The sequence below is a fragment of the Canis aureus genome, chromosome X (genome assembly GCF_053574225.1).
Source record: "Canis aureus isolate CA01 chromosome X, VMU_Caureus_v.1.0, whole genome shotgun sequence".
Classification (NCBI taxonomy): domain Eukaryota; kingdom Metazoa; phylum Chordata; class Mammalia; order Carnivora; family Canidae; genus Canis; species Canis aureus.
In genome coordinates, this window is record NC_135649.1 from 40,112,815 (window position 1) to 40,135,523 (window position 22,709).

A 22,709-nucleotide genomic window follows, 5' to 3' on the forward strand; every position below is an offset into this window, starting at 1 on the left:
CCGAGGGAGGCAAGAATGTGCCAGCCAGGAGGGAGATGGGGACTTGATACAGAGACCTCATGGCAATCTCTGGCTGGTTCCGAGTCTGCGTTAACACAGACTGTCTCATTCAGGGTGTTTGAGTCGGCTGGCACTCATGCTGTCTTAGCCCGGAGAGGCAGGGGCTCTGCTCTGTGGACGTGGCTGTGGCCCAGGCAGGTACTCACGTATAAACTAGAGAACCTCTGGAAGCTGCCTGGCAGGCTGATGAAAATGTTGTAGCGCTTTGTGCCCTAAGGACCTATCTGCATTTCGAATTCTCTAGAATTGATGGTAACCAGGAACAGCAAGCATAACTCTCTCCCTTCTCCACTTTTCTCTGGCAAAACATAATCACCTAGAACAAAGGTACCACAGGCAGGGCATAGGAGCCAGAGCTTACTAGTCACCTTGGAAATTGAGAGGAAACACCTGATCCACAGTGCTCACTTGAAAACCAACTGCTACAAGAGCCAAATCAACTCATAGGTCCAAGTAAAGTATGCATTTTCATCTTTCTTTTCCTCTCTCCATTTCCTACCCCAGGCCTTTGTCCCCACCCCAGAGCCAAGCAACAGTAACTCACAAATAGCTGAATTGAAGCAAAACCTGTTAACAGCCACTGAAGGCTGAGTTTTAGCCAAGCAGCTGGCTCCTCCAGGCGGCCCTGCCAAAAGCCAGGCTGAAGCAAGGAAGCAAATGGCCTGCATCCCATCTGAAGTGGAATGGCCAGCTCGTTTGTTGGTACCACCTAATGAAGGAGCGATCTGGTTCTGAGATAGAAGGCTTCCAGGGACCCGCCCAGTCCTAAAAATCTTAAGCCCAAGTATAGTCATTGGATGCCAAGGACACTGGAGAAAATCTTTGGAACATGTAGTACACCAAGCCAATTGGAGTGCCTGCTAAGCCAGTCCAGGATTCCTAGCATTCCAGCCACACCATATACACCCCCACCCCCAGAGGGCAGCCAGTGGCCACAGTGGAGGTTAAGGTCCATCCAGCAGGCTGAGACCCTCATGGGACCCTCCGAGAGTCTGCTCCCTTGCTTAGGGTCTGCCTGCTTGCTTTATGCTGAGTTCGGGGAGGTGGACAAACTGTACCACCCAGTTTAGCCTAAGAATCTCATTTGCCATGGAATCTCTAGGCAGTGAATCATTTCGAGCAAGCACTTAAGCAACTTTCCACTGAGTCATCCTGAGAACTGTCAGGTTCACTAATCCTGACATATACTGTGTATATCCTTTGTTCAGATCCTGTCCCCATCCTGATAATGGGAGAGAGGGGTTGGTAAACAACAGAGCTTTAAAGATGTACTTTATTGGAACTCACTTGTAGCAGAGCTCCCTTTGCCTATCTCTGAAAAGGCCTGAAGCACTAATTAAAATCCTGCTGGTGCCGACTCTTGATTGGTGTGTGCCCTTTCTTGGCTACATGGCTACCAAGAGTGTGTACTCTTTACTCTGGTGGAAGCATGTGTTGGATTTCTTTTCCAGACACTCCATGGATCTCTTTTCACTTGGCTTCTTCTAGACCAGGAGTCAGTACTTTTCTTTTTGCTGTAAAGGTCAGAAAGTAAATATTCTAGGTGTTGCAGGCCATACAGTCTCTGTTGCAAAGACTCTTCCACTGTAGTGTTGAAGCAGCCATAGACAAGATGTAAACAAACGATCATGTCTGTGTCCCAGTAAAACTTTATTTACAAAAACAAACTGCAGGTCAAATTTGGCCCATGACTGCTCTTCTAGACATAATGTGCTGATTGAAATTAGTTGGCAGGACCTGTTTTCGGCTGCTACTGTGTTTAGGAGTATCTCTTTGGGGAAGAGATGTAAAAATTGTGGGAGTATTTTTCATCTTTCCCATTTTGAATGTGAAAGCCCATTCTTCATTAAATGTTGGATACCCTATAATAATCCGAATAGGCTAAATTATGATTCAGTCACTACTTAAAAATCTCAGTGGCTTCAAACAAAGATTTATTCCTTACTCATGCTGCCTGTACTCCTCAGACTGGCACATGTCTTTCTCATGCAGGGACCCTGGCTGACTGATCATTGCCATCTGGAATTTAGTTCCAGGGGCATGGGAAGGGAACCTAGCACATTTGGCCATGGCTCTCAAAGACTTCTGCCCATAAGTGACACAGATTACTTTTGCTCATGTGTCGTTGGCCACTGCAGGTCACATGGCCATGTTTTGACTTTGAAGGGACAGGGAATCGCAATGCTATCATTGGGTCTGTCTGAAAGGAGAACAAGAACATTGATGAATAGCCCTGATGACTATCACACATTCCAAAAACCTTTTTTTTTTCCAGGTTTCTTCTTCATATCCTTTCTTGCCCAGCTGATAGATTATCTGTTTATCTCTTGCCCAACTCTGCCTGGCTTTCTTAGTCCTGCTAGTCTTTGATATTGACACATGAGAGAATAGCTTAGGAACTAAAAGGCATTGGGACAGTACTTATTCCTTAAAATGCTATATTGACCAGCCATGAAAATAAAGTCAGGCCTTCGAGCTGGGTCCTCCATGCCATTGGATCCAAGGATTGATTATTGCTGGGCAGCAAGCCTGAGAACAGTTGGACATCTCATGCCTCTGGGTTTGATTTCACTTTGGTTTGCTTTTAATGGGAATTTGAATCATAGGGGAAGTTCTAAGCATATTGACTCTAGGCAGTTCCTGCCCTTAGAGCTATGGAGGGCAGTTGTCCAAATGGAAGCAAGAGGTCAAAATGAATGGTGGAAAGTGATGTTAATGCAATGTTATAGGCTACAGAGAAATTTAGGGCCCATGATTTTGGAGGAGGGAACATATTTGTAGGGACAAAGGAATAAGCTAATTGCTCCAAATCCTAATATCTCAGTGACTCAACACCATGGATGGGGGGCTCTGCTCCTTGTAGTCACTCAGGGATCCAGGCCCTGTCCAGGGTGGTGGCTTCACCATCCTCTGGGGCCTTGGCGTCCTCCATGCACATGGCCCTCAGTCTAGGGAAAAGAAAGGAGGGTTGTGAATTAGGTTTTGCCAGTCAGGCTTCTGATACATGTATATCACTTCTCACCACACTCCATTGACCTGATTGCATTCCTATAGCCCCATCCAATTGCACACAAGACTGTGAAATGCAGTGTAGCTGGGTGTTGGGGTGGGGGTGAGGTAGAGAGGAAGAAAGTGGGTTTAAGGACCACACACCATTGTGTATATTACTGAATAGCTGCCTTTAGCAAGTGTGACTTTTCCTAGTAAGAGCTCCAGCTTCTGAGTGTCCAACTGAAGTTTTTACTCACATCCTTTCAATATTGAAATGTTTGCCACTCACAGAGCATTGTAGGCTTTGGTGAAGTAAGAGTCTAGTCTTGCCTTCAGAGAATTTGCATTATAAATAAATATAAAGGCAATCCCCACCCCCGCACCCACCCCCGCCAAATCTCACATTTTGCATTGTACTTCACATGGCCTCAACTCGTAGGTAAAAGCAGTTATATTCTTGCTGGTACAGAGGCTTGGAATGTGTGTCCTAGGGGCAGAAAAGTAAAAAAAGATGACATTCAGTGAAAAGATGATCAGTGACCATGGGCAACTCCTTCTGAATCCTAGACTGTTCACAAATCATTCTAAGAAACTAAAAGGCAGGCATTAAAAGGAGAACTTTTTGCCCTGGCTACCAGGGTACTCAGTCTTTAATGCTCACATTCAATAATTATATTAACTCTATAGGTTGGTATTTATTTTTTTTTAAAAAATATGTTTTATATTTATTTATTTGAGAAAGAGAGTGAGCAAGAGGAAAAGCATGAACAGGGGAAGGGGCAGAGAAAGAGAGAGAAGCAGACTCCCCACTGAGCAGGGAGCCTAATGCATGACTAGATCCCAGGAGTCTGAGATCACAACCTGAGCCGAAGGCAGACACTTCACTTACTGAGCCACGCGGGTGCCCCTGGTTGGTATTTCTTACAACTACTTCTTCCTTCATGTTTTTTCAATTTACTTTGTAATTACTTCATGGTATTTGCCTTTTCTTGTAGAAATAAAGAGGAAAAAAAAGAAAGAGGTAAAAGGTCTTTTTTTCTTGTTTTATTTAATGCTGAGTTTGAAGATTAATATTTGTGAAAGAGATATTTGGTATGTATTGTGGCTTCTGTGCAGTTGATTTTACATGGTGTAGTTTTGGAGAAGAACCTCATGTTGAAGAAAGGCTCAACTCTCTAAACCAAAGGGGTGTATCGCTACTCTGAGGGCAGCTAGAGCTTCTGTGACTAGCCCATAGCTGTTGGTCAGAATGTAGAAAGCCCTTTCAAGTTCCTTTTCTCTGTAGCTTTATGTTGAATATTTATGGGTCAGATCATTTGTTTTTATTATTTCCTCTACTCCAGAGTTTCTAAACCTCTTTGGGAGCCAGGGAATTCTTTCTGGTCAGTTGCTGTCCTGTGCACTGAAGGATGGTTAGTGGCATATCTGACCTTTACCTGCTAGATGCCAGTAGCACCGCACCCTCCTCTACTTGCGATGATAAAAAAAAATATGCCTCCGGACATTGCCAAATGTCCTCTGGGGGAAGCATTGCCCTCAGTTGAGAACCATTGCTTTAGTCTGAAAATATTTATGGTCTTGCATAGATACCCTCACATCCCCTCAGGATCCCAGTCTTTAATTCAATGTATTTTGCCATTTACCATACAGATGGCAGTTGGAGACAGAGGTTAGGGGTGGCAGGGAACAAAGTTCTAAGATTGCCTGCATTTCTACTCCCATGGGGCAGAGGATGAGGCAGTATGGAAGAAACATCACGTGTGTATGTCCAGAACTGGGAATTAAAAAAAGGCCTTCTCAATACTCATGAACCTGTAAAAAGCTGACTCGATTTCTAGGATATTATCAAAAGTTTGGAAGAAGATGAGCTCTAGAATCTGAAGCCCTAAAGCAGTACCTCTCAAACTTTAATATGCCCATGAATCACTAGGACCCTTGTTGAACTCCACATGCTGAGTTGGTAGGTCTGGATGGGGGTCCAAGATTCTGCATTTCTAACTGGCTCTCAAGTTGACACTAACACTGCTGGTCCCCCTACCACACTTTGAGTAGAGGGTATGTGGTCCCAGAGAAGTGGAGCTGGCTGATCGATTCAGTTTTTTGGCTTTGTAGAGGGAATGGTTCTGTTCCAGATTGTCATTGGCCCAGTAACTAAGAAGGTAATCTGCAATTTTTAAACATTCCTTCCTTCTTTTTTTAAAAATACTTTATTCATTTATTCATGAGAGAGACACACACACACAGAGGCAGAGAGAGAGAGAGAGAGAGAGAGAGGCAGAGACACAGGCAGAAGGAGAAGCAGGCTCCATGCAGGGAGCCCGATGTGGGACTCGATCTCAGGTCTCCAGGATCACGCCCTGGGCTGAAGGTGGTACTTAACCGCTGAGCCACCCAGGCTGCCCACATTCCCTCTTTCTACCCCTCTTAAAAAATCACAGACCTAGGACGCCTGGGTGGCTCAGCAGTTGAGCGTCTGCCTCTGGCTCCAGGCATGATCCCAGGGTCCTGGGATCAAGTCCTGAATGGGGTTCCCTGCAGGAAGCCTGCTTCTCCCTCTGCCTGTCTCTGCCTCTCTCTCTGTGTCGCTCATGAATAAATAAATAAAATCTTTAAAAAAAAAGAAAAGAAAGCAGAGCCCTAGGTTATAGCCTCCCCTACCCACTTTCGCACACTCACCCTAACCTTTTGGGGCTCATAGGAAGTGAGGTGGTCATGTGCTTCCTTTCGATCCCTGTATCTTTTTAGACCACCTCTGTGAGAGAGAGACAGAGACAGAGACAGAGAAAGCACAAGTGAGGCAGGAGGTTCTTTTCAGAGTGGGGAACTTAGGAAAAGCAGTTCAGACAGGATTTTGTGTGAGTGGCTATGTTAACCAAGCTGTGCTTTCAAATAATGCAGTGTTGATCTTGACAGCAATAGAGTGTAGCTCTACTTCCAGGACCAGACACCACCGTGGTTCTGGTTCCAGCTCACTTCCTTGCTTTAGTGTCCTCCCCTGAGGAGGGAGATAATGATGACCCCTACCTCCTGGGGTGGCTCGGGAGAACAGAGCTAAAGCCTATGACATACACATACTGTGCTGAACAGAGCCTGCTCAGCAGAAGCATGAGTCAGTAAATCCCAGTTGCTAATGATACTGATGCTGTCTTTGTAATTATCAGAACCAGGGCTGTCAGATCTCTTTCTGCCTCTGGAGTATCTGTGTAGACCATGCTCCCACAGGTGACATCTGGCATTATGTTCAGTGTTTCCCAGTTTGAACTGGGCCAGTGTGTGAACTTTGAAACCACTCCTGCCAGAGACCCCAGTCCTTTTGAGAATGAAGAGACCCCACACACACACACACACCCTGCTTTTGAGAATGACTGGCCTAGAGCAATGATCGAATCTTGTATTAGATTTCCAGTCCTGGTAAATCCAAAAATGGCAGCACACCTTATCTACCTGCTTAATCTCTGGCCCCTGCAACCACTGCTGCCCATAATCATTTCACTTGAAAGTGGGGAGAAGGGCCATCCTGTGAGCATCTGGCTGCTGAAAGAAGAGTCCCAGTTTCAGGAAATCAATATTTTTTTTGACTATTCATGCCTCCATTTCCTGAGGGATAGTCACAGTCCCATGGCAATCAGTGGTAGGATTCTTTTGAATCCACATTCCCTAACCCAACTTGCTTTTCATTCTCTGTAATGTATGCTCTTACCTGTGTTACCCTTTGCCCAGCAGGGACTTCGGCTTCCATACTTAAAGGTTCTCCTGTCAGGGCAAACACGATATTTGTTGGTATCCATATTCTATGCTCACAGTATCCGTTTTGGCGGGTTAAAGGATATCCGAAGTGCATGAGAAGGCAGAGGAACTGCCTCTTTTGGTCTCCAGGAAGAGGTGGACTGACTTTTCCTAACAGCACTCGGACTGCTGCAGCAGCCTGGAACCTTTGTCTGCCATCGCCTTCCATCAGCCTCTACAAGTGGCCTCCAGGGACCACTTTCTGAAGCCTGCCACTAACACTTTTCCAAACACAACAAAACGCTGTGTTGGGGGATATGTTTTCTCAATTAATCCTTAAGTCCTGAATGCCTCTTTTCTTCCTTGAGTATGTAATGTGGTAACAATGGGTTCTTTCTCTAGCCTCCTGACAGATCCTGCCTCCTACCCCACGGCTTCTTGTCCAGTCATCTTAGACCAGCCTCTCCGAAATATTCATCTCACTAAATAACTTCATTGCTGAAATCATTTCACTGGCTTCTCCTCCTCTGCAGGAAAAATCCAAACTCCTGGGCTGGACTTCTTTCCTCCCTACAGCCTGATGTCACTGGGCCGCTGTTGTTGCGAGTGCCAAACTGTATGGTTCAAGTTAACAATGTTTTATGGGGGATGTTTTCTCTTGTTTTACAGGGCTGGCTAATGAGAAAAAGAAAAGAAGGGAAAGGAGAAAGAAAAGGTTCAGGAAATGCCCACAGCTACCTAGGGATAGAAACACGTTAGGTCTTAGCAGAAGCTTGAGTGATTGAGGGTGGAAACAGGGTCCTGAATTCAGTAGTGTCTAGTGTCCACGAGATGGCAGATGTCCAGATCCTCAAGGTATCTAGTTAGGAGTCATATTCCTAATATCCAGGGATTTTCATAGCTATCATATCAATGGGAAAAAAAGTGCAGTGGTTTAGTAAAATTAGTCAGGGGAAATGCAGGATTTTAGTTAAACAGGACTATTTACTATGGGACTTTGGATATCCGTTAACCCACCGAAAGGGATATTGTGAGCATAGAACATGGATCTTTTCCCAACTTTAGTTGAAGCACAGCATTTTGTTTGAACAAGGCATCTTGTGGACTAGGAGTGCTCTGCCTAGCGGACTTGGGAAATGCTGGTGTAGGCAATACAAAGGAATGCTTGACTACACTCCCCACTGTCTCAGCCAGATGCCTTGCATTGTTTCTGTAAATGCTGCTTGAGGGTAGTGACTAATTTGTCCATTTCAAAGGGTCGTTGACCTTCAAAAAAAAAGCCAAGTTCCCAAAGGATTAGAACTAACTGAGTAATAGAACTCATTCTTTATTTAGGGGGAGAAGGGGAATGACAGTGAGTGACACCTGTTACTACAAAACCTGTCTATTAACAATCAGGTGTTATGCAGAATACTTGATTTCGCATTCCCATTTCAACTACAAATGCATTTGTTATTACACCATTGGAAAATTAGAAAATTTTAAAAACCCATTGTGTAGTAGTTTAGGAATGAGAGAATTGGTGCCACTGCAGAAGGGGATTCTTGTTGTTGGGCTGCATAATCCAAGTTCGGATGGAGACTTGGGATTCTGAACTTGGCCCATGAAAACAGAAGGATTTGTTTTATCTTTTCCCCAGCTGTTGGACTGGATTTTTAGTGGGCTTCCCTAGCCCTCACGTTTTGTAGCTCCGGGTAAAATTAAGTTTGAGTCCTTGCTTTGGCACTAAATTAACAGAGCCCTCTTGGCAACTCTGGCCTCACCTGCACCTGTCAAGAGAGGGAGGCCATTTCCAGTTTCCTCTTGGAGATATACACAGGAAACTCTAGAAGGTTTATGTGACGAGAGTGGAATGGTCCATGAGCTGAATAATGGAGCTGATGATAAAGCTATTCGATAAAGTGGAAGAAGGCATTTTGACAGAACGGAACATAGAGGTTCCCTCTAAAGACTGGATTATGGGAAGTTTTCGCCAGTGCACAGAAAGCTGAAAATGAGCATGAGGGATCCTGGAACCCTAGAACATGGACTGAATTGCCAGCAAAATCCCCATGGTGCTAAGGTGAAACCCACAAGCTCTTCGCTTTATATTAAACGAGTGGAGGCACCTCTTTGGGTTCATGGAACATTTTGAGAAGCTGGACCCTCTTCTCAGAAGAATGCACCTACCCTCATGCACTCAAAATTCTGTAACTCACTTCAGAATCCCTTTCAAGAGTCATGCTTCTAGCACCCCAGCTCTCTGGAACTTCAGTGAAGAGCAACCTTGCCCCTGGTTGTGCACATAACTCTTCATGGAATTAATAATAAACTCTCAACGTTTGAGCTTGTATTACTATGTGAATGTTTCTTCCTCTGCTCCAGTGCTAGAGCCAGCAGAAGATGGAGAAGTCAAGACATAAGCCTTGCCTCCTTTACACTTATGGGTTCCTTAGAAAACAGTACACTTGTCATCAGGTGTTAGACTAAACAAACAGACTATTAGAGCTGCCACAGGAAATCAGAGCATGTGGGATGGACAGTGAGGGCTGGATAAAATATGAGTAAGCAAAGGATAGTCTGTGGGAGTGGTTGGGTCTAGCATGAGCCAAGGCAGAGTTGCCAAGGAGCACAGTGAGGCCAAGGACCCGCTGGTCTGAAGTGGAACATTCTTTAGCCAAGGGATGTCTCTTTGAGGTGTGCTTCATTACCCTGGCTGGGCCATGCCACGAAGGTGCTCCCCACCTAGAGCTTCAAGCCTTGGATGCTTGCCCACAGGCAGGTGACTGACACCACAAGGCTAGAATGGGCATCTGAAAGGCAGCGGGTCACAAACTGAGGGGACTATTTTGAGTTGGCAGAACCATCATGAGATGTAGTAAGCTCTGGATCCTGTACCACTGGAGCAGACTCAGTGATCATTCTCCTTCTACCTTCGGACGAAGTGCACTTGGTAAGCCAGAGATAATCATAATCAATGGGCTCTGTTGGGTATAGCTTCTTTGTTCCCAGAGCCTTTTCCAAAACTGGGATCTTGGGCATTCTCACCACATCCCCATGAAGTAGAATCAAATGAAATGATGGTGCCTGACCGATACTTACTACCTGCTTGCAAACGCAGAACATTCTTTAGAAACCGAAGCACAGAGATGCGGACTGACAGAGCAAATCAGTGGCACAACCCAGCCAAGAAGGCATGTGCTTCCCCCCAGCCCAATCCCCAGATCTAGTGCTGGGGCTGCCAACAGCGCTTGTCTGCAGAGAGACGTGGTCTTTTCTCTGGCTCAGACTCTCTCCTCAAGCCATCCTTCCCAGCATCTGTCTGACAAGAGGGCATATCCAGGCAGGGTCAGCTACTGACTGCCAACAGCTGAAACATTAAGGGAAGTGGGATGAAAAACAGTCCACAGATGGGTTCTGGGTGAGGAAGGAAGAAGCAGGATTATACCAGGGTGTGAGCTTTCAGCACTTTCTTGCACTCTGCACTCCAGCTGGACGGGCAGATGACTGTTTTCTTTCACTCAGCACCTTCTTGCTTTGGGACAGAGTGTTGTGTCTGTCTGTGGAACTGCAGAGTGATCTGAACCTGCTGCAGGAATTTCCTGGCCCGGGTCCCCACCAGGGAGTTAGGCTGGGGTGCGAGTTGGGAGGCCACAAGTCTTGTGGAAGGTGTGGGCCTGAACACAGTCTGGAAGATTCCGAGCAGGAAAATACTCCCTTGCCATCAGCCCCCTCTTTCAGCTCAGCTGTCTGGCAGACCTATCCCATCTCCCAAGTGGGGGTACCCCGTGGCATGGCCACGGAACACCAGATAAAACTATGACTTGGGATTGACCACCCCACCCTACCTTACTCCCACCCCTTTGTGGGTTCTCCTTTCCTTTTTCATCTACCTTTCCTTCTTTGCCTGCCTCCCTATCACTTTACACAGCACCTTCATTTTTCCCAGGCCTGCCCCACTCTGATACTCAGCCCCTGTGTCTGCATTTTAGGATGTTGAAGTGGTTTAGTTTAATTGGTAACAGTTTTATTGAGATATAATTCACATATCATTTACTCTTTTGAAGTGTGCCATTTATTTGGATTTAGTGCCATCACAAGATACTACCGCCATCACCACTGGCCACTTCCAGAATATTTTCCTCAACCTCAAAAGAAGCCTCATAGCCACTGGCAGTCACTCCAGCCCTCCTCCCCACAGGTCCTGGCATCTGGTGATCTACTGTCTGCCTCTGTGGATTTGTCGATTCTGGACATTTCATACAAATAGAATCATAACATTATGTGAACTTTTGTGTCTGGCTTTCTTCTTTAGCCTAATGTTTTCAAGGTGGATCTAGGCTAACTGAATAATATTGCTACTATGTGGATATACCACCTTTTGTTTATCCTTTAATCCATTGATGGACACTTGGGCTGTTCTCACCTTTTGGCCATTATGAATCATGCCGCTCTGAAGATGCGTGTACCACATCTGTTTGAATCCCTGCTTTGACTTCTCTGGGTACATGCCCCACAGTGGAATTACTGGTTCATGTGGTAACTCTGTATTTACCTTGGATGAACTGCCAGACTGTTTTCCAAAGCAGCTGTACCATTTTACATTTTTACACTCCCACCAGCAGTGGAGGAGGGTTCCAGTTTCTCTACATCCTCGCCAACACTTGGTGTTACTGACTTTTTTATTATAGCCATCCTAGGTGGGTACAAAGTGGTCCCACACTGTGGTTTTTTCTCCCCTACACCAATGCCCTACTCTTTATCGGAGGACTCCTTTCCAGTCTTTGGGACTCACTAGTGTGAATTTATTAAACCTCTGGGAAAGGTAAAGCCCCTAACTAATGTTGGAACCTGGGGCTATGTCAGGCACTCTGGCAGAGCAGAAGAAGAGAGTTTAGGGACAGAGTGGACTTGCCACCTTTGGAAGCTCTACTGTAGCAGGAACAGTCTGCCCTACCAGTCAGCTGAGAACAAAGGCATAAAAGGATTCTTGGTGAATGTGATGGCTCAGATGTGACTTTCTAGTCACCACTCAGAATCTGGCAATTTTTAAGTTCTACGGAGCAGTGGAATACAGTTGTTTCAGCGTGGTCTGCTAGAACAAAAATACCATAGATTGAGTGGCTTCAACAACAAATATTTATTTCTCACAGTTCTGGTGGCTGGGAAGTCCAAGATCAAAGTGCCAGCAAATACTGTGTCTGGTGAGACTCCACCTCTTGGCTTGCAGACAACCACCTTCATGTGTTTCCTCACATGCTGAGAACAGAGATCATTTTCCCCCGTCTCTTCTGATAAGGGTCCTAATCCCATTCATGAGAGCTGTGCTGTCTTCACCTAATCACCTTCCAAAGGTTCCATCTCCCTTTTTTTCTTTTTCACATTTTTATTTAAATTCGAGCTAGTTAACATACAGTGTAGTATTAGCTTCAGGTGTACCAATATAGTGATTCAACACTTCCACTTGACACCTGGTTGCTCATCACAAGGGCCCCTCTTAATCCCCATCACAAATTCCCCCCATCCCCCCACCCACCTCCCCTCTGGTGATCATCAGTGTGTTCTCTAGAGTTGAGTCTGTTTCTTGGTTTGCTTCTCTCACTCTTTTTTCCCCCTATGCTAGTTTGTTTTGTTTCTTAAATTCCACATAGGAGTGAGATCATATAGTATTGATCTTTCTCTGACTAACTTATTTCATTTAGCATTGTATTTTCATGTTGTTGCAAATGGCAAGCTTTTGTTCATTTTTATAGCTGAGTTATATTCCGTTGTACACATGTATCATTTCTTCTTTTTTTTAAATGATTTTATTTATTTATTCATGAGAGACACAGGGAGAGAGAGACAGAGAGAGTCAGAGACACAGGCAGAGTTCGGAGAAGCAGGCTCCATGCAGGGAGCGTAACGTGGGACTCCATCCTGGGTCTTCAGGATCAGGCCCTGGGCTGAAGGCAGCGCTAAACCACTGAGCCACCTGGGCTGCCCCCACTTCTTCTTTATCCATTCATCAGTTGATGGACATTGGGGCTCTTTCCATAATTTGGCTATTGTTGATAATGCTGTTAGAAATATCAGGGTGCATGTGTCCCTTTGAATCAATATTTTTGTAGCCTTTGGGTAAATACCTAGTAGTACAATTGGTAGAGTAGTTCTATTTTTAACTTTTTGAGGAACTTCCATACAGTTTCCCAGAGTGACTGTACCAGTTTGCATTCCCACCAACAGCACATTCCCCTCTCTCCACATCTTTGCCAACACCTGTTGTTTCCTGTGTTGTTCATTTTAACCATTCTGACAGGTGTGAGGTGATTATCTGTTCATAGTTTTGATTTGTATTTCCCTGATAAATGATGTTGAGCATCTTTTCATGCATCTGTTATCCATCTATATGTCTTCTTTTTTAAAAATTTATTTATTTATTTATTTATTTATTTATTTATTTATGAGAGAGAATGCACAAGAGCAGGGGGAGGGGAAGAGGGAGAGGGAGAAGCAGGCTCTCCGATGAGTAAGGAGCCCAGTGGGGGCTTGATCCCGGGACTTTTGGATCATGACCTGAGCCGAAGGCAGACACTTAACCAACTGAGCCACCCAGGCAACTCTGTCTTCCTTTTTTAAAAAAGATTTTATTTATTTATTTATTTATTTATTTATTTATTTATTTATTTATTTATTTAGGAGAGAGATGGGGTGGGGAGAATGCAAGCAGGAAGAGGGGCAGAGGGAGAGAGAATCCCAAGCAGACTCTATGCTGAGAATGGAGCCTAATTGGGGGCTCAATCTAACGACCCTAACATCATGGTCTGAGTCGAAATCAAGAGTCACATGCTTAACTGACTGAGCCATGCAGGCACCCCAACCATCTGTAAGTCTTCTTTGGAAAAATGTCTCTTCATGTCTTCCACAAAGGCCCCACCTCCTAATAGCATCTCATTGGAGATTAGTTTTTTAATATATGAATTCGTGGGGGAGAGAGGACACAAACTCAAGTGTACTGCAGGCACTATAAAGATTAGGCAGGCCCACATCTCTTCCCTCACCAGCCTACTTTCTACCTTCCAGAAGTTCTGTCATTTATAGCTAATAGTAACACAATGTTAGTAACAGCAGTTACTAAGCATTAATATGTACCCAGTAGTATGGCAAGCACATTATTACGCATCTCAAATTGTTGGTTCCTCACAACAGCCTATGAGGTGGGTCCTGTTATCTGCTCCATTTTTTGGGTGGGGGAACTGAGGCTCAGTAGTGTAAAGTGATTTGCTCAGCTAATAATGGTAACTAATTAATAGCGAAGCTGGAATTTGGACCCGAATGGGAAACTCTTCTCTCTCTTCTCAGTTGGACAGATCTTAGAGGCTGTATTTTCAGTAATCTCCTCCACATAAGCCCTAAATTCTGGAAAGTTCCACACCCCTTGCCTCTTGCTCTACAGCTTCATTATGGTTAAAGCATCAAAGGCCCCTGTAACAATTTAATTATCTAGAAAAGTAACCTGTTTGCAAACATTGTCTTCCATTGGCACCTGGGTATGAATGGAGATGAATCCCAAGCCTCCCTACCAGGATCTCAGTGTGGTGGGCCAGAGAGTTCAGCTTTTATGGAGGAGGACAGTTTGGGAAAGATCTGGAAGTCTTATGCACTGAAAGGAAGAAATCTAAATGGTAGGCATCCCTGATGTGGCTGCTGCACCCATCTGAAGCAGTACCTTTGCTCTTAGTGAGCATCCCAAAGAAAAACTCATCTGAGCCCACATGGCCTCAGAGGCTGAGCACTGTTCCTTTTTGGAAGGGGGCTATAGGCGGCCACTGTTCAGGATACATTCATTCTGCAGGATTTTTTGCATCCTTGCTTTATGCAGCACCCAGCTGTCCCACTGCAGCTGCGCTCCTTGGAGAAGCCTAAGTGGTTTCCCACGAGCACCCTCAGGCGTCTGCTTTCTTGCTGTCCGGCCAAGACCTAAAAGTGGCCGGAATTTGCATACTTTAAAACAGTTTTAGAAAGCAGAAAGCTTTAGAAAGCTCCCACTTTCCGCGGAGGTGTTGAATGGTGTCAGGAAGAAAGAACCATCTCACTGTGGTTGGGCTGGGGATACAGAGTTCTAACTAGGGTCTGTTCCATGAGTAGGAGTAGAGCTGTGACCAGCTTTGTAGGATTGATTTTCTATTGTTGGAAAGGACCTGAAATAGTCACCTAGTCTAGCCTTTGGCCTTCAAGTAGAATTTTTTTTCCTCCAACAGAAACTCTTCAAACTGAATTTTGAGAATTTTTTTTCCAACCGAAACTCTTCATACAATTTTAGAATGAGAAATGCAGCCTTCTAGTGTCTAACCTAAAATTGTTCATGATGCAGGTGACATTTCTTCCCATTTGCCATAGTTCGGCAGTTTGCAGTAATCTTACCTCTCTTCCAACCTTAACCCATACGAGTTATCTAAACATGTTATTTTTTAACATCTTTTAATGCCAGCCCCTCCAACAAGAGTAGGATTTTCCTTGAAATCAGGGACATGTCTTATTTATCTCTGTAGCTCTAACCTAGCATGGTGCCAACTATTATCAAGATACAGTCAAGGACCTGTTTGCTCTAGGTATAGTCAGAGACCCCCATAAGTAGAAGTTGAATGAAGAAGGAAAAAAAAAAGTAAAATAGTCTCTTAATAGTCTATAAATAGTCTTTATTCCCAGAGTACCAAGGTACACATAAGCACAAAGCACACATAAAATAGTCTTTATTCCCAGAGTACCAAGGTACACATAAGCACAAAGCAAACGACATTTAATTTTTAAAGATTTTTTAAAAATCTATTCATTCATGAGAAACACAGAGAGGCAGAGACAGAGGCAGAGGGAGAAGCAGGCTCCCTGCAGGGAGCCTGATGTGGACTCGATCTCAGGACCCCGGGATCACACCCCAAGCCAAAGGCAGATGCTCAACCACTGAGCCACCCAGGTGCCCCCAATGCCATTTAATTAATTGCCCAGTTATCCATGGAAACAAGGAAATCCCTCTATGTTTTTCAGGTTTAATAGCATTCCTCTGTGGGCCTTCTTTCTATACCATTTACTGTGCACTGTTGTTACATACCAGATACTTGGGGGCTTTTTCAAATAAATGATCTCTAAACCTCACAGCCATGGAAGGTAGATGATATAGTTAGTTTGAAGATGAGGAAACCAAGATGCAAAGAGATTAAGTAGCCTTCCCAAGGTCACTGCTCAAAGAAAGGCCAAAACTGGGATTTGTACCTAATGTTCACAGACCTCAGAGACCAGGCTCAATTCTGTTTGTTTGCATCGATGTGAGACAGGGCTGAAAACACTGCCTATAAGCAGCTCCCTATCTCAGGACTTCGTTCCTTGACACTTTTGCCTTTTCCTTCTCGGGTTTCTGAGGTCTAGGGTCAAACTCTTTGGACTGTACAGTTGTGTGTGTGTGTGTGTGTCTGTGTGTGTCTGTGTGTGTGTCTGTATATCTCATCATAATTAAATTACTCCAAGCCTTCTGTCTTCATCTCTAAATTCCCCTCTGCCACACCTCCAGCATGGTCTGCAGATGTGCTGGGATCACACCAATAGAATGACAGAGAACCAGACTGGAAACATTAGCACCAGGCTAAGCCATCAGAGTAAAGTAGGAACCCAAGTAACAGTAGCAATGGGCAAGAGAAGGGAGGGACTTGGAGTCCAGGAGATTGGCAACTGATCCCTGGGAGCTCTGGAGAGGTTTGCATTTCTCTCATAAACACTGGGAGTTGATTGGTCTCCTGACATGCAAGCAGCCTTTCTGACTTGTCAAGAAGTGGCCCACCAAGAAAATAGAAATTGGAGGGTAGGGGGAGCAACCCTACCCTCAAAATAGAAATCAGCAACCAGCATGAGGACGTTGGGTTCTGGAGGGTGGGAAGGAGGCCAGTGCCAGGAGGGGAGAGAATAGTGTACCAAAGGAAGTGGGATAGGACCACAGACTTCTTGGTAGGATTTTCCTGTTTCTCTGAAGAGAAAAAAAGAAAACAAACTTGTGGCAAAGTTACTCATACTGAGATGTTCTTGACAATGTATAACCTCTCACAGAAATACTAGGATTATAAAACCTGATGGCAGAAAGGCAACCTTTTACCCCAAAGGAGTAGACTTGTAGGGATGGCATTTTAGGCACCAGTGAGATCAAAGAAAGAGATATTTAGACTAGGGGAGCATTTTTCTGAGCCCCCCTCCAGAAGTCATGGTTCTGTTGCATATAAGACCATCCCTAATGTGGGGGGAGGCCTGGAAGAACAGCTTCTTTTCCAGGCACAACTATAGTCACACAGCTTCGTGCTTGTCGGCTACCCCATGATCCTCCTCAGAATAGCATTCCTCTGAGGGGCCCTGAGACCAGCTCTGCTTTGGACTATTTTTTTCTGCCAGTTTCCGGCCAGGAACACCGAATGTGTTCCCAGGACCGTTGGTTTAGAAGCCCAGTCACCTTGGAAAATCTAGGAAGGGAGAGGGCAGAGAACCAGGTGGCCTTCTAAAGATGCAAGAGGAGATTTGAATCCCATGTCCCATTTTTTTATGCTACAACTACCCATTTTCATTCGATAAAACTGCAGATTACAAGTCACTTCTCCCACTTATTTATTTCTGAGACTGTGCACCCTTTACTTCACGTTATAAATTCGGAATGTAAGGACCCTGCTGTTCCACTGTACTATGAAGCTAGCATTTGCATCCATGCCCTAAATAAACTAATTTATTATGATGATGAGTTTTGATTTTTATGGTTTTTAACCATGAAGTTTGGGGGTGGCTTTTTCCCCATATATATATTTACATATTAAGATAAATATATATATTTAAAATAAATGTATTTATAATATATAAATAAATATATATTTTAATTCTAGTATAAGTAACATACAGTGCTGTGTGAGGTTCAGATGTACAATATGGTGATTCAATACCTCCATACATCTCATTCTTAGAAAGAAAAATGGAGGCCAAGAGGGGTGAAGTGGCTTGTGCAATGTTATGGAGAGCACCCCAAGCTGGCATTTCTGACTCAGTGATCCTACCTCCCAGTTTTAAAAAAAATTATTTTCTTTAGTAGAAATTGGTGTGCAACATCCTGCTTTGATATATATATATGACTACTACAGCCACGTTAATTAGCATCATCTCTTCACATAGTAACCATTTACTCTGTGGTGAGAACACTTGACATCTGCTCTCTGAGCAAATGTCCGGTATACAACCTAGTATGATTAATTACAGTCATCATGCTCTCTATCCATTAGATCTCTAGACATAATTCATCTTACAGAACCTCAACTTTGTGCCCTTTGACCAACATCACCCCATTGCCCCCGCCCCTGAGCCCAGGTAACCACCATTCTACTCTCTGCTCCTATAGATTTGACGGGTTTTTACATTTCACAAAAAGTGAGGCCATACAAGTTTTTTTTTTCTTTCTGTATCTGGCTTATTTCACTTAGCGTGTTCATCCATGTTGTTGCAAGTTGGGGAAATGTCTTTTTTAGGGTCAAATACTATTCAATTGTATATGTACATGTACCACAGTTGCTTTATCCGTTCGTTGACTGACAGGATGTTTCCATACCTTGGCTATTGTGAATAATGCTGTAAAGAGCATGGGATGCAAGTAACATGGGAGCCCAGATCTCTTCCAGGTACAGATTTCATTTCCTTTCCACACGCCAGTATTAACACCCACTCTGTAAAAAGAGCACAAATTGTGAGATGGGAAAACTCTATTTTTGAGTCGGCTTTCCTGTTAAATAGCTAGGTGTTGTGGGCGGAATCTTTTTGGATGTCAGTAGCCTCGTTTCCGTAATTCTCCCATCACTCCATTAAGGCTATTAAAAGAATGAAATAAGAATAAGTGGAAAGATATTTAGATAAGTTTGTCGTGTAAAACTAGCAGTAAGCATGCTTATAATCGTTTTTTTTTTTCTTTGATTCTCTTTTGTCTTTTTCTCTTTTGCTTCCTCCTCCATCTCCCGTTGAGCTGATTAATAGATGCAATGCTAGGCAACTCTGAAGACCGTTGCAAGAAAGACTCTCAAGGAAAAAAAAAAAACCTCACCCTGCAGTTGCTTCCCCATTGACCTTTTAGCAGCAGACTCAATTTGAAAGAAAATCAATCCACATTATTTTGAAGCAAAATAATTCCAACCTTCTTTTTCCTTTTTTGGCATTCCAAAGATCTGTCAACTCCTGTAAGAGTCATGGTAGATATTCTTTTGTAGGTCATCCCAGTTTTCCTTCACCACAAAATACTGAGATTTGGTATAATTAAAGCCCAGGGGAGTGAAGGGGCTAGCCTCTGTCCTTTCTCCAGTGAGTTTCACTCCTGTCTACCAGCTGCAGCTATCTGGTTGCATGTATTTGTGGGCAGGAGCAGGGGCTTAGGGTCAAGTAGTATGAGTTAAACATTCTCTAGGAGCTAAGGTTTCTTCTTTCTTTTTTCTTTTTTGAAAGATTTATTTTACAGGGAGCATGTAAGCAGGGGGAGGGGCGGGGGGAGGGAGAGAGAATCTCAGACTCCTGCTGAGTGTGGAACCTTAGTTGGGGCTCAATCCCTGGATCTTGAGATCATAACCTGAGCCAAAATGAAGAGTTGGATGCTTAAGCAACAGAGCCATCCAGGTGTCCCTAAGGCTTCTTCTTGTTAAGGAACTACTTTTGTATCCTGTACAGAGTCATTAATAAGTAGTGAGTTACTCAGAAATTGCAGCCAGATCAATGTATAAAGCAAAGTGTAGAGTTGAGTTAGTTATGCAAATTGCTGAAGCCAAAGTAAGTGTAATAGCAGTTTTCTGGTTAATGTAGGCCAAAACATTGTAGAGAGACAACATAGCCTTCCTGTTCCATTGGTTTTGGTTTTAAAATTAAATGGTCCCTTCCTTGTTACAGGTTTGATGTGATTGACACCGCCCTTGGTGTAGTGGTAAGGTTGGAAGATTCTAAAATCAGTCCGACGTCAGTTCAGATTTTGGTGCTACCACTTGCAAATTGTGTGACCTGGAGCAAGTCAGTTAATTTCTTAAGCCTTACTTTCCCCGTCAGCAAAATGGGCATAATCATGTCCATTTTAGAATATTATTGGTAAAAGCCAATGTGAGCATGTATGGAAAAGCACTCACCACTGTGCCTTGCATATTAATTAGGGCTCAGTAAATGTTAGCTATTATTTTATTATTATTATTACTATTACCATTAGCCTTTATCATTTTCACCTACATCCTAAGGAAGATTTCTTTTTTTTTAAAGATTTTATTTATTTATTCATGAGAGACACATAGAGAGAGGCAGAGACATAGGCGAGGGAGAAGCAGGCTCCTTGCAGTGAGCCCAATATGGGATTTGATCCCCGGATCCTTGGATTACGCTGAGTCAAAGGCAGACGCTCAACCACTCAGCCACCCAGGAGTCCCTCTAAGAAGAATTTTATTCTGTTTTTTCAAAGGGTGAAAGATTTATACGATCTGAAGGGAAAACAGAGTATCATTGTTTTTTTTTAAACAGTTGTATTTATACTGAGGTATAATTAACCCATAAGAAGAACTCATTTGCATTATACTTTTGACTCATAGGAAGGAAGGGATGCTGGTCTAATGTCTAAGCCTTCCCCTAGTGAAACACACAACTCCCCTGATTTCTCTTCTTCCACTGTTCTACAGAGGGCACTTTCCAAGCCCTATTTAGATCTTTTGTTAATTTGTACATCAGTGATGAGTTTAATCTGGGGGCTTGTTCATTGTTGGGTGTGTGTATGCACGAGTGCGTGAGTATGTACACACAAGTACATACACCATGCATTTTAAGGAAGCCCTGTAAAAAGAGTTCTTGAGACCATTCACTTAGAGCCAAGTCCCCAGGTGCATTGGTACATTGACTTTTTGCTACATGGCCACCCTGCACTAGATGCCACAGAGAAAAGAGACCTGTAAGGTAGAGTCCTGGTCCTTAAAAAGCAATACATCTGCATGTATACAGAGGTTGACAGAAAAAAGATGGAGTTTAGGGTCATCACATACTACATCTGGGACTTCAGAGAAGTCAACCTCAAATGAAAAATGAAGTTAAGCCTTACTTGATTGATAGGGTTGTTATGAGGCTCCCTGGTAATAATTTATATTAAATCTCTTTGTAAATTTTTGGCTAGGTGACTATAATTCACAAATGGGAGTTATAGTAACATTCAGGTGCCGGTTTGTGCACTTTGGAAATGACATGTCTTTCAAGGTCCAGATTATGGGCTGGAGCTATGTGGGGATGCTTCCTAGAGGAAAAGGAACTTTTCCCAAGCCTTTAAAATCAGGACTGCAGTAGGTGGAAAAGAGTGGGAGGAGGGGGGTGATCTTTGTGGTGGTATTTAAAATAAGCAAAGACTCTCTGTCAACTATATATTAAAAAAAAAAAAAGCAAGGACTCCAGAGGCCGGAATAAGCATACAAACACATGCCAAGTGATACAAAACATGGGAGGAGGTAAGGTTACCAAGGTAGTTGTAATAGATTATTCTTCTTCTGAAAGAACTCCCTCCTTCCAGCCAAGTTAACACGTTATTCGCCTGGTCTCTTAGCTCAGTGCTGGCAGGGGTCTTGTCCTTCTCCGATTTCTCTCTAGCGCCCATCACAGAACCTGGCACATAGTAAGCATTCAATAAACGCTCAACAAATGAAAGAATAGATGGATGGTCATGTCCCTTCCCATTCTTGTCTGGTTGCTTTCATATTATCTAAAGTCATCAGCCACTGAATCGGGGGTTATCTTGAACTCCCTCTATGTGGTACAGCCCCCTCTGCTGTTGGGATTTATGAAATTCTCTGCAGTAATGCCAATACTCGGTGTGGTTTTTCTCCGCTCTGTCCCAGAAGACTCCCTACCCCCAGCGAACAATAAGGTGACCAGCAAGTCCTGTGAATACAACGGGACTACTTACCAACATGGTGAGCTGTTCGTGGCTGAAGGGCTCTTTCAGAACCGGCAACCCAATCAGTGTACGCAGTGCAGCTGTTCGGTAAGACCCAGCGTCTTCTCATTCCTGCTGGCCCCTACCCCAATACCAGAACTTCTCCAGTGCTTATTACCTTTTCTTTGAGCCTACACAGTGAGTTATTTGAAAGGAAGACAAATTGCATTTATTTTTTTAAAAGATTTATTTATTTGAGAGAGAGCGCGAGTGTGTGCACAAGTAGGGGGAGGGGCAGAGAGAATCTCAAGCGGACTCCCTGCTGAGCGTGAAGCCCCCATGGGGCTCAATCTGACAAGCCCTGAGATGACGACCTGCGCTGAAACCAAGAGCTAGACACTCAACCAACTGAGCCACCCAGGTGTCCCAAGACGAATTGCATTGAAATCCTCAGCCTCCCTGTTAATCTAGACTCCCTGAATTTCACAAACCCTGAACAACCCTGACCTCTGTTAAAGAAATCAGACCCTGTCATATCCTGGTCTTAAAGCTTTAGGACTGTTTAAATGGATAGACATGACCTGATGGTCTTGATCTGCCATCCTTTTCACAATAGTCACCCCAGCAAAGCCTTCATCAGAGGGACTCAACTATTCGAAGCTTTGGGGATGCTGTGGCTAGAAAAGCCATTGGCACCATTGAAGGCCACTCAGTCCAATTCACAAGAAAATGGGGGATCTCTTGGTTCCCATCTCCGATGTCTTCTCCCAGCCAGTTTGCTCTGGATAACTTGCAGTGAGAACGCTCTCAGCAAAACATGATTGTTCCTGTGATATCACTTGTCAGAAGAACCGTATATACCTTAGGAATAAAGTGTACTGATTATATCTTCATGGAATTGTGCAGTCCAAAGAATGTAATAGGTAGGACCAGAAAATGGGATAAAATGGTTGTTTCAACTGAAGTGTGAAGCAATGAAGTTAGAATTAGGATTTTTTTTTTTCTGTAAAGGCATTAAACACTGGATTGCCAA

General features: G+C 43.9%; 1 protein-coding gene and 1 long non-coding RNA gene across 2 annotated transcripts in view; one reads left to right on the top strand and one right to left on the bottom strand.

Moving 5' to 3' along the window:
• The window catches only part of CHRDL1 (chordin like 1), a 127,944-nt gene that overhangs the window by 59,547 nt on the left and 45,688 nt on the right, over positions 1-22,709 (top strand). The window contains 1 exon segment of the mRNA XM_077889426.1: positions 21,642-21,784. Within this exon segment, the coding sequence (XP_077745552.1) occupies positions 21,642-21,784 (143 nt within the window).
• On the bottom strand, positions 1,736-7,360 carry LOC144308638 (uncharacterized). The gene is made up of 3 exons (XR_013375037.1): positions 6,752-7,360; positions 3,455-3,538; positions 1,736-3,008 (listed from the first exon to the last, which is right to left on the bottom strand). It is a non-coding gene; the product is annotated as an uncharacterized LOC144308638 (long non-coding RNA).